General features: G+C 46.4%; 1 protein-coding gene across 3 annotated transcripts in view; it reads left to right on the top strand.

The window, feature by feature from the left end:
* The window catches only part of GALNT17 (polypeptide N-acetylgalactosaminyltransferase 17), a 182,279-nt gene that overhangs the window by 58,337 nt on the left and 104,484 nt on the right, over positions 1-19,458 (top strand). For all 3 annotated transcript variants that reach the window (XM_057410692.1, XM_057410693.1, XM_057410694.1), the window contains 3 exons: positions 7,367-7,533; positions 14,642-14,816; positions 15,843-16,040. In XM_057410692.1, coding sequence (XP_057266675.1) covers positions 7,367-7,533; positions 14,642-14,816; positions 15,843-16,040 — 540 coding nt within the window. The remainder of the gene's footprint in view (positions 1-7,366; positions 7,534-14,641; positions 14,817-15,842; positions 16,041-19,458) is intronic.

The following is a 19,458-nucleotide window of genomic DNA, read 5'->3' as shown; positions in this document are numbered from 1 at the left end:
ATATTTTAAATCCCATCATGAGGATCATCTTTTATGAAGAAGTGTGGGTTTCATACTCAGAACCACCACATTCTTTCTCTACCGTGTTGTTTTCCACAGGCACCTAAGATGTGGGTTCCCCTGTCCATTTTGTGCTACTGCACAACGGGCACAGATTTTCATGCCTGGGTCATGGCTGTTTATTATGGCTGATCACAAAAGGAAGCTGGAGAGGTTCCAGTAGGACCCTGATCAGTAGCTATGGGGGTAGCTTCACAGGATGTGGGAGCAATGTAAGGCCTTAAAGGTCTGGGCATTCTGTGGGTGTTCAACCTTCTCCATGGCAGTTCCTGTTGTTGGCATTTCAAAAGCACATATGGAAGGGATGTCACCTTCATGTAGTGTGGGAGGAACATCTTGAACAGCCCTGAAGGGCATCTCTTTGAAGATGAGTAATGGCATGGCATCAGAGCTAATGTTGATGGAGCTATTAAGTAGATACACCGGACATCAATCAGCCTGAGCACCTGTCAGGGGTAGCATAGAAGGCTTCTGCTCCTGAGACCCTCTGTTGTGTGGCAGCAGGAGCAGTGGGTCCAGTACCCACACAGGGCTGTCATTGTATTCCCTAGCTTCAGAGCGTAATGCAATGCTGGTTGCATCCAAAAATTACCGCATGTGATGCTGCCCAATCCTTACCTGTGTCAGACATTAGTCAGACCAGTGAAGTTGTTCCAATAGCTACAAAAACCAGGCTCCTGTTATTTTGTTAACCTTTTCTCCTGTGTGTATTTTTGTGCTTCACAACCATCCAAGGCAGATTAGAGCTTAGCCCTCCTGCTTATGACATGGACGCTATGTACAGTGTCCTTTGTGTATTGGGTTAGAGGGGTGGGGAATCTTAGCAGCTTGGTGCTTGATGAAGGACACAAAGCAATGGGGAGCCCAGGAAGGGCTGAACATCAGCAGGGAGATAGTGAGAAAATCTTACTCCAAGTCATGCCAGAGTTTTACAGTAGATTTATATGCTCCTGGTCTGCCAGTAATTCCCTTTTGGGCAGTTGTGCGTCTTATTCTTCATGACCTCTTCAGCTGTCAAGTAGTGACCATTCCTGCACTGCTGGAAGTGGGAAACTTAAAGCCTACACCACGCTGAAGTCTCCAAATAGGATGTACTGCTTTCTCATAACAACAGTTAGTTTGCACTGGTGTTCAAAATGAGTAGGAATGGGTTTTGGCTAGTGCTGTTCTATAGGGTGGAACTCTGTGTTTGGGGATTTTCAGCATGCTGGTGCCCTTTCCTGCTGTGGACAGTATACAGGAAGCTTTGCTCTCTGTCCTTGGTTATTGAATGTAAAGAGGTGGCAATATTTTCCTGGGCTTTGTGGAGCACTAAGCAGAGATGCTGTGGGTCTGTCTTCACAGCTCTTCACTGGACTGATGTCTGAACGCTGCTGCTCATTTTTAGCAGAGTATGAGATAATGGTCCTGTTCTTCGTGGTTATGGGCTTTGAAAGAATGTGTTATTGTCTCTTTCATTAAATTGTTTCTATGTGAAAGGTGCTACCTGGCAGCACCCACTGCCAATAGGAAAAGATGCACCATGCACAGGCTATCAAGGCATACCATCAGCATCAAAATCCACTGTCAGTTCTGGGCAAGCATGGTTTGATCTGAAGCTGAAAGACCAGCCAAGTGAGTGCCTGTTTTGTCCCAGAACAGTCCATGTTCCAGTTTGTTCCTAAGCGGCACTAATCAGTGCTGATAAATGGCTTGTGTTGGGGTAGTGACGGTGTAGGAACCCTCAGAGTTTGGCTCTCAGCTGGAGATACTGGACTGTGTGATTCAAGGTGGTTGATGGAAACAGCCTTGTGCCCCAGAAGACAGCTGAGATGTATTAATAGAGTGGATCATGTTAAATCACTGAGCAGGAAGAAGTGCTTTTTAAATGTTACTTGCCATTTTGTGGCCTCTCTGTGCTCCAGGAGTGCTTGCTGTGATTCCAGGTTATTTTTCTGCTGTGGGATCATGAAGCAGTAAATGATAGGATATCCCTTTTCTGTTACTGACACAGCCAATAAACATCCTAATCTCACTTGCTGCACTGAAGGGTAGATTTACAGCTCTGTGGTGAGCATAAAACAAATGATCGGAGGATTCAAAGGCGGAGTCCTGCAGCAGACAAATGTATGTAGGAGCAAAATGTGATTTTTGTGTGTGTTTTGAAATTGGCTGGCTTGATTAATCCAGCCTGATGTGTGCCAAGCTGTTCAGCATAAACTCAGCTATAATTCCCCTTCACCCATCTCCCCTTCTCAGCCTTCATTTGTTCCTGAATGGCTTCTCACATAAAGCAGTAACAGCACAGAATTCACAGTAAAAAATGTCCTCTGTAAATATGTTTTATTTCATGTGTTTCCTTTAACATTCTGATGGCAGATTTTGGCTTCATCTTGATCTTCGTCATGTCTTGGACATGAGGAAGGTGATGGTGTCCACAGTACAGTGGTGCCATGGCCCCTGCACCCCTCTGCCTCTCTGGTGCCCTTGTGGGAGGACAGTGGAGTTTGGTCCATGGGTGTGCTGGGCAGGGGTTTGTGCTGGGTCTGGTGTCTGTGGTTGTTCCAACAATTTGTTTCTGAAGTGACAAAAGACGTGTCTGAGCCTCAGACCAGGGATGCAGTAAAGCCCCTTTTTCCCCTGCTTAAGGACAAGCTTCACTTCTCAATGAGAGCTCAGCAAGATCCTTAAATTAAACCCAACACCAAACATTAGGAGTGTTTCCTCAGGCTCTCAAAACTGAAAGTTTTGTGAGCATGATTTAACAGGACATAGTCAAGCCTGATTTAATGGAACATAAAATGCCTCTTACTCTGATATCCCATTGATCTAAATGACAGAGCTATAAGGTGTCTGTTTCTTTTTGCTATTGATTCACAATATTTGATATAAATCCTGCAAGCAAGTACCAGCCTCAGTTTAACTGGAGAGAGCGGAGTTCAGTGGGGAAGATGTAATGTGTAACCTGCACTGATTAGTTTACAGGTGTTGGCCAATGAGTAGTGTCTGTGCTGTACCAGTTGAGTGCTTCTCATCTACCAGAGAGAGGACTGGGAGGGATCAGTTGCAGCCTGCTTGAATTTTCATAGAATCCCAGACTGGTTTGGTTGGAAGGGACCTTAAAGCTCATCCACTTCCAACCCCTGCCACAGGCAGGGACATCTTCCACTAGAGCAGCTTGCTCCAAGCCCCTGTGTCCAGCCTGGCCTTGAACACTGCCAGGGATGGAGCATTTTCTCCAATGAGAAATTGCCCTTCTGTGAACTGACCTCTGTCGTGGAGCTCTGCCTTGGGTGTATGTAGAGATGCGAACCTGGTACATGGGGAGGAAAAAGTGTCTGAGATAACCTTTTGGTAATGACGGAAACCTGAAGGTGGGTGAATTTAAGTTTAAGGTGAGGTGCTGGTGATGAACCCTGTGGGTATCTAATCACTGACACCAACAGGAATGTATTGTCCTGGTCTCTCCATTGTATTTCATTTACATTTAAATGTTTTTGAAATATATGGCCTGTTCCCTTGAAAATCCACTTACTGGTCTGAGACTTGCTTGTGGGCAGACCAGATACAGCATGAGCTGAGCATTAGAAATGAAGCTTGAGATTTTCTTCCTAGAAGACATTAGGAGCTGCTGCAGGGTTTTTCCAGCGTGTGTTAGAAATGGTTTTGCTTTGATGTTCATTCGGGTTCTAGAAAAGCTTTGCAGAAATCTCAGCACAACATGTATATTCCTAGAGCTTCTTGTCTCCCATGTGTTGCCAAGACTCCAGCTCCCCTAAGAACCTTCTAGAAAATCACATTTATCTCATTAGTTGCTAATCCCCAAAGAGACCAGCCCACGGTGTGAGCTGAGGACCACAGCTCTGCTGGAATCGCGTTCCAGCCCAGAATGTGTCCTTTTGGTAACTGGTGAGGAAGGAATCCTGAAGTTAGATGTATTTTATCCTTGGATCTGAATTCTGCAGGCCTGGCAGGCAGCTGAATGCTTTCTTACCTGAGGGTGATATCTGTGCACAGAGGGGAAGATGTCTCAAGTGTGGTTTTCACTGCTCCTGCTGGGACCTCGGGTTGGTGCTGGCTTTTGTGTGCTGTTCCTCTGGGCTGTGTTTGAAACACTGAAGGCAGCAGTGCCTGCAGTGTCTTCCCACCTTATACAGAAAACAGAGCCCCTTAGCACTGGAAAGGTTTTGTGCTTTGGGGTATGGCAGGGTGGGGATGCAGGCTGGAGGTCTGTGAGCTGGAGCAGTGGGCACATGGCAGCTTGGCTGCTGATGGGCTGTGAGACAGCAAATCCTCCCTCAACTGCCGTTTCAAATGTTTCTAGGAGTGAACCAATCAAACCTCTGTGCTTCTGCCTGTAAATGCTCTGAACGATAAAGCTGAACCACAGAGCCAGCTCAGTCCCTTTTCTATTTAAAATGCTTAGAAGAAAGGGTACCAAACCCCCGTGACTTCCCATCTCGCGTGCTCATTATTCCTGTTGTTTCTAACAAGTTCTCCACTGGCCCTTCTAGTATGTTTTGAGCTCAGGCATTTTTGTCCCTTGCTCTCCTCCCTGGCCCCAGGAGAGCCCAGGAGCTCCAGGGGTTTTCCTGCATGGGTATCTGTTGACAAGTCAGCTTGCCAGTAATGAAGCTGCGGTGGGGCCCAGAGGGGTGAAGCCTGACGGCACGTGGCTGTGGGCAGAGAGCATCACTCAACCCAGCTGCTCTGTGTGCCAGCACCTGAAGGGAGCGTGTGTGTGGAGCACTGACACACTTGATATTCACTTGCCTTTAAATTGCTGCCTTCCCTTCTGTGGTGCAGCCAAAGCCACCGGAGAGCACACACACGGTGTTTATGCCAAGCCTTTGCCTTCCCCGCTCCTGCCTTTGGAGAATTTCCTTTGTGCATATGAACAATGTAGGTGTTTCACATGCCTGCTCCTTCCCTGACTTATCTCATCTTCCTGTATCTTTGTTACCCTGTCCTCTGCAATCCGGGGAAGGAGAAGGGTGACAAGAGTGGTGCAGAGCGAATGAGAATGAGCAGGAGATGAACCTCAAAGGGCTTGGTTTGGATTTTCCTCCAAACTTCTTTGATCACAAACTGAGCTCTTTATCCCCCGAAGCGTGCCTCAGGGGAAGGCTGTCCAGAGGTGTGCAGTGATTAAAAGGAAATGCTCCTGCTCCTCTGACCACCTTCTCTGCAGCTTAGCAGGTACCACAGATATCAAAACCAGGTTTTGAATCTCTGAGTCAGTTTAGTTTGACTTTCTTGGCTGGATTTCAGGGTCATTTGTCACTTTACGTATCACGGTGCTTCATTCATTTTAAAGAGAGATTTTCCCTTTGGAAGATCCTTTTCAGCAGTTGCAATGTTCCCTTTCGTGGAGACCTTGGCTTGCTGTAGGGCAGGCAATAGTTAAATCAAGAAACACACCAGTTTTATCCAGTGTAGTTCTTTAACTGAAGGAGATTCAAAAAGAACCGTGTTTTGGTGAACATCTTTGTCTCCCAAGCCTCATTCTGGGGGCTGCTGAGTGCCTGCTGTTGCCTAAGAAACACTGTCGTGGTTTAAACCCAGTCAGGCAAATTGTTCACTCACTTCCCCCCCTTCTTGCCCTCCCCCTACTCCCGGAGGGACAGAGAGGAGAATTGAAAAGAATGCAACTCCCACGGGTTGAGATAAGAACAGTTTAGTAACTAAGGTAGAACACAGATCACTGCTGCTACCACCAATGATAACAGTGATAAAGGAAATAACAAGGGAAGAGAATACAACACCTCACCACCAGCCGACTGATAACTTGCCCCCCCAGCCCGACCAAGCACTGACTGATACCTCCTCCAACCCCGCAGACTCCCGGCCCTTCCGGGTAACTCCCAGTTACATCCTGGGCATGACGTGCTGTGGTATGGAATACCTTTTTGGCTAGCTTGGGTCAGGTGTCCTGTCCCTGCTTCCTCCTGGCTTCCCCTCCTCCCTGGCAGAGCATGAGGCTCACAAAGTCCTTGGCCAAACCAAAACATCCTTGTTATCAGATCTGTTCCTGAGCCAAAAGTCAAAACACAGCACTGCACCGGCTACCAAGAAGGAGAAAAATAACTGCTACTGCTGACCCAGGACAAACACCCAGTACAATTAAATACAGTCATTGTTGGGGAGTCAATGAGCTTGAAGCCTCACTGCAATGTCATTCCTATGCTTGGTCTTTCTTTCTTACTTGGGCAAGATTTACTTGGTAAACATTCATTGTAATTCTGCAAACACTGCTAATGTTGCATGTCTAGTCTGCCATGAGTGCAGGGAGGGAGTAGGAGCTGTGTTTTCATCTTCCCTGGCATGGATTTATTGTAGGGAAAGCTGGAGATTTTGATCAAATTGTTGGAAGTAGTTAAAGATACACTGTTTGCTTCCTGCAGGTACTTCATTAAAGTCAGGTTTCTGGTTGGGATAAAAGGTGGCATTAAACCAATATCTGTATCTCACTAGGAGTGATGTGTGCTCCTTGGAGAGCTGTGGGTAACTTGGAGGAGCTCTTCCACTTAGAGCTTCCCTGGTTCTGCTCCATGGTGTCGGTGGCCTCGAGGTTTGGTGTATTGATGTAATACGAACCTGTTGGTTGCCAGGGATGGAGCTGGCTGGTAGGTGGCATGGGAGCTCCCTCCGCTTTTATCCTGCTCTGATATGTCTAAGCAGATACGCAGTCACAAACCCAGCTCAAGTTAAACAGCTTCTCCTGAAGCAGGTTTTTGATGACAAGTTTTTGTTTTAAACCTATCCTGGCTGTGAAGTACAAAGACACCAGTTCAAGGCAAAGCTCTCCTGGGGTACTTCAGAGGCAGGAATGTATTCAGAAGTAGCTGCAAAGAGTTAAAACATTTATTAAGGCTGTTTAACCAAGGGCCATTTCATATTTCTTTCATTCCAAAGTGAATGGGAAGAAAATTCACAAGTGCTGTTTAAGCGCAAGGCTCGTTTCTGAGCTCCTGTCAATTTTAAAACAGAATGGGAATGTGGAGTTTCACTTGAAATGGTAAAGCCATGTTCTCTCCTCTGGAGGCTGCTTTTTGTTACGTCCCCACAAACAAACCACACAGATGTGTGAACACAATCTCAGCTAAGTGAACTCTGGATTTGCACCATGCCCTTGGTACTCTGAGCCTGTAGGATGCTTTCTGATGGTGCTGTTGTGTTGTAGGCACTGCAACTAGGCACAGGCAGCTCTAACACTGTGGCTGGGCAAAGCTGTGAGGTGTCACCATTGTCATGCACTGGGTATTAAATGTGTGCTGCTCTGTGTGCTCTGCTAACCCCATCTCTCTCTCTGCCCTTTGTACTACAGGTGCAAGGAGCTGAAATATGGCAAGGACCTGCCCCAGATCTCCATCATCTTCATCTTCGTGAACGAAGCGCTCTCTGTTATCCTGCGATCAGTGCACAGTGCGGTTAATCACACGCCAGCTCACCTCCTGAAGGAGATTATCCTTGTGGATGACAACAGTGATGAAGGTTAGTGACACTGGGGTCTCAGATCTGGAGAACACCAGGAGGGTGTTGAATTCCTTAAAATTTCCTGGAGGATGCATGAAGAGAGGCTGAGAGAGCTGGAGAAGAGAAGGCTCTGGGGAGACCTTAGAGCAGCTTCCAGCACCTCAGGGGGCTACAAGAAACCTTTTCTTGTAGGAGAGGAGCTTTGGAAAAGAGCCTGTAGTAGTGACAGGCCAAGGGGAATGGCTTTAACCTGCCAAAGGGGAGATTGAGATGAGCTCTTAGGCAGCAGTTGTTCCCTGTGAGGGTGCTGAGGCGCTGGCACAGGGTGCGCAGAGAAGCTGTGGCTGCCCCATCCCTGGCAGTGTTCAAGGCCAGGTTGGACACAGGGGCTTGGAGCAACCTGCTCTAGTGGAAGGTGTCCCTGCCTGTGGCAGGGGTTGGAACTGGATGAGCTTTAAGGTCCCTTCCAACCCAAACCACCCTGTGATTCTCTGGGAGTGGTGATACTGCTGAGAGGCACGTGGTGTGGGGTGGTGGGTATACTGGCTGGCACACCATTTTCTCCAGCTTCTGTAGCAAAAGAGGATCAGGATCAAAATAAAGTTCGTTATTCTTCTTTATTTGTTCTGCATGCTTTAATGCTGTTTTAAAATATTATATTCTCTGGATGCTGTGATGAGAGGGAAGAATAGGGAGGGTGCAGCATGGAGAGCTCATTTCCAGAGGGAGCCTGAGAGGTTGCTTGTCTGTCTGCAGCGAGATGAGATGGTATACAGCAAGCTATTCAAGCCTGTAAAAATAGGCACTCAAATACCACAGTAATGAGCACTATAGAAAGCTGATGAATTATAATTACCAGTAAAAGAAACAGGAGGGCAGCTCCTCAGCTGATGGAAATCACAGCAGCTCTAGTGTAGAAACCTGGATGATGGGCACCAGTGAAACTGTGGGATTTCAGAGCTGGAACTATTTGGCTAGTGAAGAGGTGATGTGTTTCTGTAGTATTTAGCATTGCCCAGTACTTGGAGGGTCTGAAACACCAAAATGAGATGCTGCACCTCCAAATTTTACCTCATCAATGGGGTGAAGAGAAGAACATGCTTTAAAAGAGAGCCCATTGGTTGTAATTACTGAGCTTCTCATTGCCACACACAAAGAAGTATTTTTCTAAACAGCCTCTACCCATTGTTCAGTGTGCCGCAGTGAGGCTGACATTGAGTCAAGTGCTCTGGAGACACTACTGAAGGGCCTGGGACAAGGAAACAAGTTCTTCCCAAAAGGATCACCCCACAGTAAACTGAGATTGCAGCTGGCAGGGAGGATTCAGACTGAAATCTTCTTATCTTGCTGCTGAGATTGCAGGGCACTGACTTTCGTGCTTGCTGGGAAGACTGGGCCAGTGCTGGTGGGATCTGGTGGTGGGGCTGGATGGCGACGGTGTGGTGAGGTGGGTGGCCTAAGTTTGTTGTGTGTTCAAGCACTTCCAGCTAGGATTCCCTCTTTGTGCCTATGTCTGCAGGCAGATCAAGCTGCCTGGGTTGTGTTGGAGCACTTTATGGCACTCACCTAGCCAGGGAGGTGATCCAAACTGAGGGATTAATTCCTCCATTATGTGCAGGAGGTGGGAAAATCCCAGTCTGCTGGCACATTTAGGCAGTGTGTGCTCTGCAGCCCACCAAGAGGAAGAGGATGCATCGAGCAGCCAAGGTCCTGAGTGATGTGCCAGGGTTCTGTTGGGGGTTATACAACACCAAGGTGGCTCTGTCCTCAGAAACCTGCAATGGAAGTACACAGGGAGAACTCGTATAGGGAATGAGGTGATGCTACTATCTGTTAGGGTTAATAATATCAGTACTGTGCTGTTGAGTCTTCGTAGGCACCATGAAAAATAAGGTTTTGTTAAGGAGGGATTTGAAGGAAGATAATGAGGGAACTTGGCAGATGCTTCTGGAGACCTCCTCCCAAGCATGTAATAATCTAGTTTTCTCACATAAAAGAAATGTTACAAACCAGAACATACCTTTGGGACCTGTGCATTCACTCTCTGCATCACCAAGGAGCTTCAGTGACAGCAAAGAATTATTAATGGCAATAGCATTGTCATATAGTTCCCACTAATGGTAGGAAATAATTGTCAGCAGCAATAGCAACATCATATAGTTGATACTTTGGATATTACAAACAACATCATCGTAATAGATAGATTTAGCTTCTGCAGGAGAATAATTGCAGGAAAATAGTTTCTCATGAGTGCTAGGATTTAGAGATGGATCCTGGACGATCAAGCCATGGTGCTGAGGATGGGCTTGTGCAGGTGTGACTTGAGGACAAGGGGTGATGGCTTTAAACTAAAAGAGGGGGATTCAGGCTGGGTGTGAGGAAGAGATTTTTTACAATGAGGGTGGTAAAACCCTGGCACAGGTTGCCCAGAGAGGTGGTGGCTGCCCCATCCCTGGAGACATTCATGGCCAGGCTGGATGTGGTTCTGGGCAACCTGGTCTAGTGGAAGGTGTCCCTCCCCATGGCAGGGGGCTGGAACTGGAGGAGCTTTAAGGTCCCTTCCAACCCAAACCAGTTTGTTAGTCTGTGCAAACCAGTCTGTGTTGTACCCCCGTGGGTTACCAGAAGCAGGTTCTGGGGAAGTTGCTAGAGGAAGTCCATGGCTCAGGGCTGCTGTGGGGTTCTGGGTTGGCTTTTCAGGGAGTGCTTTACAGAGGTGTGAGGAGGAAATACAGCTGTGTGGGTAATAAAGAGCAAAGCGTGTTCCCTAACCAAATACTAGAAGACATCTGGGTTTTCCAAGTCAACTTGGAAGTTTTAGAATTAATCCCAGGGGCAGAGGTAACTGCATGTCCTGTGAGCCCCTGCTGGTGTTTGCCCTTCAGGTAGACCACTAACCAGTTACACAGACAGGATCAAACCCCTTTGGTGTCTTGTAGCTTTCAGACTGGAGCATACTGCTTCTGAAGACTTGTTAGACACTTCTTGCTCTTAGCTTTGTTGTAACATGGTATGTACAATAACACTGCGCAACATGAAAGTGTGCAATGGGAGATTAAAGGTAACAAACACAATCTGATTCTTTCTATCTGAGCTGTAAATAGATTAAAGATACTAATGTAATGGAGGGGAAAAAAAGATCCAGCCTTGAAGGAAAAAGCTTTGGGAGTTGTAGATTAAACCACCTTCTCCCTGGAGCTGCACATTACACTTGGTAAAGGTTTCCTTTTGGAGGCTGCTTTTGTTTGTGTTTGTTGCAGGTTGTGTTTCTGAGTGATAACACATTTCCTGGGTTGTTGGAGGGATGCAGCAATGTGCCCCTGAGGTGTTCCTTATCTCCTAGCCACACACTTTGAGACTATTGCTTCATCATCACCTGCTGCTTTTTCTTTCCCCGTCTTTTAGTGGTTTTAATCGGGGCTAATATCTCTTTGAAAAGCAAACCTCTCGGTATAAAAGCAAACCTTGGGATAAAAGACTGCTTAGAGGAGATGGCTACAACTGGGGAGACATGCTACCGGTTGTAATTTACCTCAGTGTAAGATAGTAGCTGGGACTTGATCTATTGCTTTTGCGTTTAGCTGCTCGTTTCAACAGCAGCAGTGGTTCGGGTGTGCTCCTGTCCCAGGAGCCACCTCACTCATGGTTTGTGTTTGTGTTCTGAGGAAGGTTTTAACAGGACTGCAAGAGGTTGAGTCGTGTCTCAGCCTTTCCTTTGTGCTGGTCATAGAATCACAGAGTGGTTTGCGTTGGAAAGTACCTTACAGCTCATCCAGTTCCAACCCTCTGCCACAAGCAAGGACACCTTCCACTAGAGCAGGTTGCTCCAAGCCCTGTCCAGCCTGGCCTTATCTGGTCCAACCCAAGTGCCGAATTATTCCAATTGCTCAAGCTGAAGATGTGATGCTTAGTTGTAGCTGACCTGGTGCTGTGCTACTGGTGCTCATGTCCGAGGCTTTTGGGCCCTGTGAGAGCATGGAGGGGAGCTACAAACCTGCTTGGTTTGTCTCTATGGAAGGAGCTTTGCCTGCAGCCCTGTCTGAGGATTGGTTCATGCACTCGCTCCCCTCTTCACAGGTTCCTCTTCAATATTTGCAGGCAAAAAGCTTTGGAGACTCACCTGGTTGCATGTCTTTCCTGCACAAGTTCCTGTATTCATTTATTGCCTGCTTAAGGTGTCTCTTTTGTGAGTTCATGGTGCAGAAATCCAACCTGTGATAGCTCGGGTGTTCCAGGCAGGCGAGAGCATGGGACGTGGGAGGACTGATGTCTCCTATGGCACTGGGCCGCTCCCAGCCTTGACTCCTTCAGCCTTCACTGTTTCTGATAACAGCCTTGGGCTCTGTAGACTTTTCCCACCCAGCTCAGCCTTGCAAACACCCCAGTGTTTTCTTTAGGGGTGTAGAGGACCTGCAGTCCATTGCCTGGGGCCACCTGGGCATTGTATAAGAAATAGTAGTTCCTTGAGCTCCACTGGTACCATTGGTCTTTGCTCCTTTCTTTGTGTGGCAACAGGCAGTTCCCACCTTTCATTCTGGAGACCCCAACAGGATATGGGGAGGCTCGGGCAGGATGTGTGATTTGCAGCACTGAGCAGTGGATGTTCCTGCTGCTGCTTCTGGGCTAATGTCCGTGATAAGGTTACCTTCAGTGGCATCAGGTGGTTCAATTTCTCTGGCAGGCCTATTTCCCAGAAAGCTCATGTTGGTGACAGAATACTTTGCAATAGATAGCATAAGTCATTGCAGCTGGCAGATGGGATTTCTAATAGAGCAACAGGTCTATTGGATTCTAGTTCCTTGGACTTGCCTTTCAATGAAGATCAATAAGGACAGATGGAGAACAAAAGCAAGATTGAAATTGAGCTTCATGAAAGTTTCAGTAGGGTTTTTCTCTGGAAAGCTTCCTTGGAAGTAGCTCATGCAATGGCAAAGACCTCTGTTCACAAATACCATGTGCAAATATTGGTTGCATGCTTAGTAAACCTGACTTAGGGGAGTGCCATAGGTACAGAAAACGGAGGAGTCTCATTCCATTGTCGTGCGTAGTTTTGACCAAATTACTGGTTGTATATCCCACGTAGATGTACCCACTCAGATAACCCATCAGTGCATGGTTGTAGGTGCACGAGTGTGCAGTACTGGCCATCATGCTCTCAGCAGATCAGTTCTTCACTTGCTGGCGTCCAGCATCCTTTCAGTGAGGAAGAGGACGTGGCTGTGCCCCCCCCCCGGGAGTTCCTGGTGAGCTACCTGTTACCCAGTGTGGTGGGCATAGGAATCTCTTAGGCTTCACCCTTGTCTGCCTTTAAGCCATGATGTTACAGTTCTTCCCTGTGTCAGTACAGCTATGCTCTCCTTCGAGCTGCTCAAACAATTCCTTGGGAGATTTTTCCTGTTTTCCTTCAATTGAGTTTAAAAATCCTGGTTGCAAGCTGCTTTAATTCTCCAGTCTAGCCTGTAACACAGGGGTCTGCAGCATTGATGACTTACCTTTGGATAAAGCCACGTGAGATGTTGCTGCTGTGCTTGTGGAGTTTTAACTGTCAAAAAAAAATGTATGTCTCTGTCTCCTTAAACCCACTTGGGAGAGTTGTCTCCATAAAATACTTCTTTTTCTCCCAGTGGCTCAGCATGGAATCCAAGTTGCTGAGTTATGGATGTGCGTGATGCAGATCCTTTGAATTGAGGAGGGGGCTCATTTGCTTTATTCTTTTTATTCCCACTTCAGCATAAAAGAGAAATGAGATCTTTGGGAAATTAATGTGTGAAGGGAACCATCCCAGAGAAACAGTCTGAAGAAAGCACAGTTCCTGTGCTTGGAAGAAGACAAGGAAGGGAAGGGAACAGATAATCCCCTTTCCTTTGATATCTCGGACTAAGACCAGTAGATGGGCTTTGCCATTTACTCTTCTGCTCTCCACTGCCTTGTTCCCTTTATGTGGGAACCCACGTGTGCTCATGTGTCAAGTATCTTACCATGTGAATTATATTAATGGTGACTTTTTAATACAATTTTTTTGTGGAAAGACAGTATATGTGAAGTGTAGCAGACTATAATCTGGGATCATGGACCGTATCTTAATTTTCTGCTGTCCTGGGGCCTCATAGGGATTAAAAGACGTTGTCAGGAGCTGCTTTTATGGTGTTGAAGAGTCCGTGTTGGTACACAGTGGTATTGCTTAGCTTCTACAGAGTTCCTGTTGTCAGTAGATCTTCAGGCATTAACTGCTGCCCCAGGAGGTAAAAGAAGCAAGGTTTCTGGCAGAGCACTAGCACTTTTCCAAACTGTTGAAACTACATACTGGAGCTTACCCCTTGTTGTAACCTTTCATATGCTTCCACACTCAAAGTCCTGTGTGTCTTTTATACTAAACACTTGTGACTATGAAAATGTTTAATGCTGGTAATAAGTTCAGGCTGACAGATCCATTATGTTCTCAGCCATAGTACATACAGGGACTTAGACAACATAATTAAATGATGTGCAGTTTCCAATGGACAGAAGATGCGTGGTATGAGGATGTTCTGAACAAAGCCCCTGTCTCTTTCATCCTATCATAAAAGCAGGGGGAATTTAAGCTTTTTCTAGTGGCAAAGCTTGGGGAACATACAGCAAATGCTAAGCCTGTAGTAGTGAGGCTGAGTAAAAAGGATAGTGAAGCTCATGCTAAGTTTTGATGTAGTTTAAGTTATTTCAGGTGGGTTTGGCAGCATTTCTAGCTAAAATGTCCATCAGAGACTCTGAGCACTGGTGTTTGGTATCCACAGGTGACTTTTATTCTGTCCTTCTGTGGGGTGATGTCTAGATATTGCAAAGCAATCTAGTTGGCCTCTTGCTGCCCTTTGCGTCTAGATACCGTATTTGGACTCCCTTAGTCATTTGCCTGCCTTAGCAATGTTCTTGGCAGCCTTTGATTTCTTTTGTATAGGCTGTGGTCAGTCTACCATCGGGTGGTCTTTTGCAAATCAGCGTTGATTGACCCTAAATGATTATATCCCTCCCAGTGGTGTTCAGAGATGTGTTGGCTCCATGAAGTTATGCTCATAAACTCATTAAAATGGGTTTATTTTAGGTGAAAACTGTTGCACCTTCTCAGTTGGGTTCTCTGACTTTTCTTCTCTAGAGGAACTGAAGGCGCCACTAGAAGAGTATGTCAATAAGCGGTACCCAGGCCTCGTGAAGGTGGTGCGCAACCAGAAGAGGGAAGGTCTTATCCGAGCTCGTATCGAAGGCTGGAAAGCTGCCACTGGCCAGATCACTGGGTTTTTTGATGCTCATGTGGAGTTCACTGCTGGCTGGTAGGTGCTCAACCTCAAGGAGTTGCATTAAACAAGGGATGGTCCATCACTTTGTTGCAAACAAGTCCACTGTCTTAGTAATCCTGTCTTCCTTCTGTATTGAACGGCCGCTGACGAGATAGGATGGGAATGTGCAAGGAAATCCTTTCTGTAATCCTTTTATGTTCTCTCCTCCTATGCTTGCACAACTCCTGCCCCGTTTTCATTTTCCAGGTTGCTTTGCCGTTCACAGTTTGAACAGAGTAACATCCACAAGAAAAATGCTTTAGCAACTGGTAACAGTTATATGCGGTTCTTGAATTCCTTGTAGCAACAATGGAACCAAAGGGTGTCCTTGATCTGTTCCTTACGTTATCTATACTCCCACCTAGATGTTCCTCTCTTCAGGTCAGTAAGTCCTCATGCCTGGTTTTACTGATACACAGAGGAATCCCCCATCTACCGAGCTCTTAAAACATCCTTTCTGGTGATAGTGAGCTTTTCTGCAGTGTGGGTTTGGCTCACTGTGGTGTAATGTACCCACTGCTGTCACTGGAGGCACCAGGAATGCAAGTTACTCCTGGTGTTGGCAGGCTGAACCCTGCTTGGAGCACATTTGTATGTTCCAGAGTCTGATTTTGCAGCTATAGAGTCTGTATGTCCCAAGGGAAAAAAGACCCTTCTGATAGTCTTGCTGTTTACCCTGTTCTGTCCAGGGATATGGTTGTTTTCTTGGATTTGGGATAAGTCTGGACTAGTTAAAGCATGGTTTAAACAAAGCACATCCTTCATGGCCCTGCTTTACAGAAAGAAAGTTTTCAAGCCAGGCTTCCCAGCCTGTGAATCACGTCTTCATTCAGGATGTCCACCCGTGCATGACAGCACAGGATTTGGTCTGTAGTTACCTTGCAGATGCACATCACAGCTTTACACAGCATAACTACCCAGGTGGAAGTTGAAGTGCACAAGCTGTATGAAAGCTACAGTGTCCATCTGCAAATCATAGGAGCAATTAACCATCTATTCCCATGCTTTGCTTCCTTTCAGGGCTGAGCCAGTGCTTTCACGGATTCAGGAAAACCGGAGAAGGGTCATTCTTCCCTCCATAGACAACATCAAGCAGGACAACTTTGAGGTGCAGCGTTATGAGAACTCAGCCCATGGGTACAGCTGGGAGCTGTGGTGCATGTACATCAGCCCCCCCAAGGACTGGTGGGATGCTGGAGACCCTTCGCTGCCCATCAGGTATGGCAAGAGTCTGGGAGCCGCTTGCTCTCTGTCACTGGGATCCAATAAGGCGCAAGGCAGGAAGATCAAGCAAGGAAGCTTGGAGGAGTTTGATGCAGCATCATGCCGCGAGCCAGCTCAGAGAGGCTGGAACACAAGCTGGGAAGGGTTTTGTTAGGGTGATGGAGCTTGGAAAGGGGTATTATTGGTGGCAATATGCAAGAAGACTGGGGGAGTGTAGGAACTGTGCAGATTTGGCCAGTCTTACGTTTAAATGCATATAACAAACTCACTTTACCTTAATTACATGTTAAGGTTTTGCAAATCATAAGGAATGAGATGATTATTCCTGTGTAATGAACTGAATGTGTATTCATGAAATACAGCATGGGTTTTTCATGTATAAAAAGTACATCTTCTCTTAGGGCAAGATTGTATCTTGGGTTGTTCTGTCACCAGCTCACAGGGTTGGCAGAGCTGAGATATTGTCCTCGCTCCTCCAGCCTTCAGGTGTGGGACAAGCCCACTGGGACAAAGCAAAAGGAGGAGGGGAGGTAATTGCTCAGTGCTGCTCTGTATAAGTGGTTTTCCCTTGACAAACCCTAAATATCATGTAAGATGCTATCTCTGACCAGGAGTAGTTTTCTAGCCAGGTGAACAGGATATATTGTTCCCAACTTGGTTAACACGGAGAAGGCTTGTCCTCAAGCATCTAACAGATGCGTATGTGCAAATCCATGCCTGATCCAAATTCTGAAGCAGTGATATAATCCCTGCAAATTAGGTCTGTTTCCATTTACACAGAGATCTTTTTTATTCCTATGGGCTCCCTTGTTCCAGACAGCATGTTCAGCCATCAGTGGAGGAGTTGACAATTTATTCTGGACAGGAATCAAGTCTTTGAGGAATAAACAGTTATTTTAACCAAATGCAAGCTGCTGGACTTGTTAAAGGAGGGGCTGAATGGCTGGGGCATGGAGAGGGGGAAGCTGAGGAATTCAAAAGCCTCTGCAAGTGAGGGTGGGCAGTGTGGTGCTGTCAGTCCCTACACAGCTCCAGTGCCCAAACTGGAATCCCCTGTGACTGCAGCATACCCTAGGAGCTTGTTGTGATCCAAAAACTGGGCAGGGTGCATCGAGGAAACAATCCACCCAAACATAACATATAAACATAGGTCATGTCCTTCTGTTCTGTTGTCCTCCTAGCATGTGGTTTTAATTTCCGTTTCAGTGTGCTTGGGGGGAACTGTTAAGGAGGGCAGGCTGTGGCAAAGACACGTGGGCAGGGATAGGTTTCTTTGTGGAAGTTAGTGTTTGATGGTAGGGGAGAAAAGAAGGGAAAGAGAAAGCAAAGAGTGATTGACTGAGGAGGAAAGCTGTGAGGAGCTGAAGGGTTGGGTTATTGTGGAGAGGTGGAGTGGGAAGGTCACTACCTAATGCAAGGGGAATGTCAGGGTTTCAGGATGTGGCTCTTTGCCCATGCTTTCTAGATACAAACCAGTTAACAAAGGTGGTCATCAAGGCCAGGAGTGTAAATGGGGGCACACGGATGATGGACACTTAGACACAAATCCAGATCTAGCAACACACTTTTTTCCTTGGTTCGGTGCTGGGAGGCAGCAGGTATTGGTGAGCTCTGAGTGCTGCCTGGGGGTTTCATGTACTTCTTATCTACTGCTGTGTGAAGGGTTTGCTCTGGGAGTTGTCTTCTGTTGGCCAGAATGATGTATTAGGTTGTTCTGGTGCTTGTTTTATCATAAAAATAAACCCTATGAATAGTGCTAAAGTGTGAATGGGATATTGAGCATCATATTTCTGCATTTAAGCAGATTGCAAGAAGTTACTGTTCAGGGGGAGCTGGAAGTGTGAGAGGTTTACCCATCTGCTTGGGGCTTCCTGCAGTGTTTCTGCACCAGTTATATCCCTTTTAGGAGGCAACCTAGGAGGAGTTGATGCCCTGTGATCCCTCTGTCCTCTGCAGCCTTGTCATCCCAGGGATCTGCCTGCTCAGCTCTTAAGTGCTACTGAGTTGAGCCACCAATGAGTTAGAGATCAGAGGAGGCTTATGGAGATACTTGACTGGCAGCTGCAAGGATATATGTCATGACCATCCATTCTGGCTTTATTAAGGGCATCTCTAATGTGAATGCTGCTGCTTGAGGCCATGGTGTGTGGGAATTGGAGCTCAGGGATTACTAGGAGCCAGCGTGGAAGGGCACTGCCTCCAAAACCATGTGTGGTAAAGGGCTTCTGCAGCAAGCACCGCAGGCTCCCAGTGATGTTTAATAATGAAGCAACTTACTAAAATAACGTTGTTAACATGCACTGGGGGAAGGATTCTGAGAAAGATAAATGGGGAGTGTCCACAACAAAAACCTAATGAAAAATACTGTCTCATTGCATTAGGTTGTGTAACCACATACAGACCAGAAATAAATGACTACAGTTATTTCTTTGTCATATAATGCTATGAAAACTGTGCATTTTATAGCAGTATTTGCATGAAAGGGATACTAGTGCAGTGCTCCATGTAATTATGTATGGGATTAGAGGAAATCCTGAAATTATAGTACACAGAGATACATTAGTTTTTTTAGGGGCTTGTTACAATGAAAGAGTGGGAGCAAAGTGAAGCAGTTTATTCCTTACTTGGGTTTTACTTGGTGTATGGGGGTTATGGCAGCCGCAGAAGAGGAGTTCCCTGCCCATGAGAGGTGTTCCAGTGTGCTCGTAAGGGTCGGTCTCTACCAAACACTCAGCAGCAGAGACTGGAGACAGACAGCTCTGTGAATACATTTGGAGGCAATTTTCTCTCATGGATAATTCACAAGATGTAATTATCCAGGCAAAGAGAGCTGATGGCATGAAACCCATCTAAACTATGGCCCAGTCTCAAACTGGCTTCAGGCTCCAGCTTTATCCAGTAATTTCCCTGCAAGAAATAGTCTCTCTCAATGCCTTGGAGGGATGCTGGTTTAATACCTGGGTTCTGTAACACGTCTTCTTTTGTATTTTTCCCCCATTAACATTTAAAATCCCGATGCACAAAGATACCCTCAATCTCAGCGCTCAGTTGTGCATGCATTTCACAGTTAGACTTCCCTTGCCAGGCTTACAGACTTCCTCTGACTGGCTCTGCCCAGAAGATAAAATTATGATTCCAGCATAATGTATCATGTCGAAATTAGCTCCCACAGATGAGGCAGACAGTAAGTGACATTTGAAAGGGTCATCATATAGATCCTGATCTTCACTGGCATGAGCTCTTGCAGAGATGTTTTGATTTCCTAGTTCAGATGATGCTAATGAGTGTATATAAATGAATACGTGCTTGCATTACATACCTGGCCATGCTTTGCTGTAGGAGATGTAGCCAGGATTTGGCCGAATCTTTGTTATTAATGATACACATTGATCTGAGTTTACTGAGAGTCCAG

This window comes from Pezoporus wallicus, unplaced genomic scaffold (assembly GCF_028554395.1).
Source record: "Pezoporus wallicus isolate ANWC-B61680 ecotype Strahan unplaced genomic scaffold, APGP_CSIRO_Pwel_v1 contig_8705, whole genome shotgun sequence".
NCBI classification, from domain to species: domain Eukaryota; kingdom Metazoa; phylum Chordata; class Aves; order Psittaciformes; family Psittacidae; genus Pezoporus; species Pezoporus wallicus.
The sequence above is the reverse complement of the archived record's forward strand: the minus strand, read 5'-3'. Positions and strand labels throughout refer to the sequence as shown.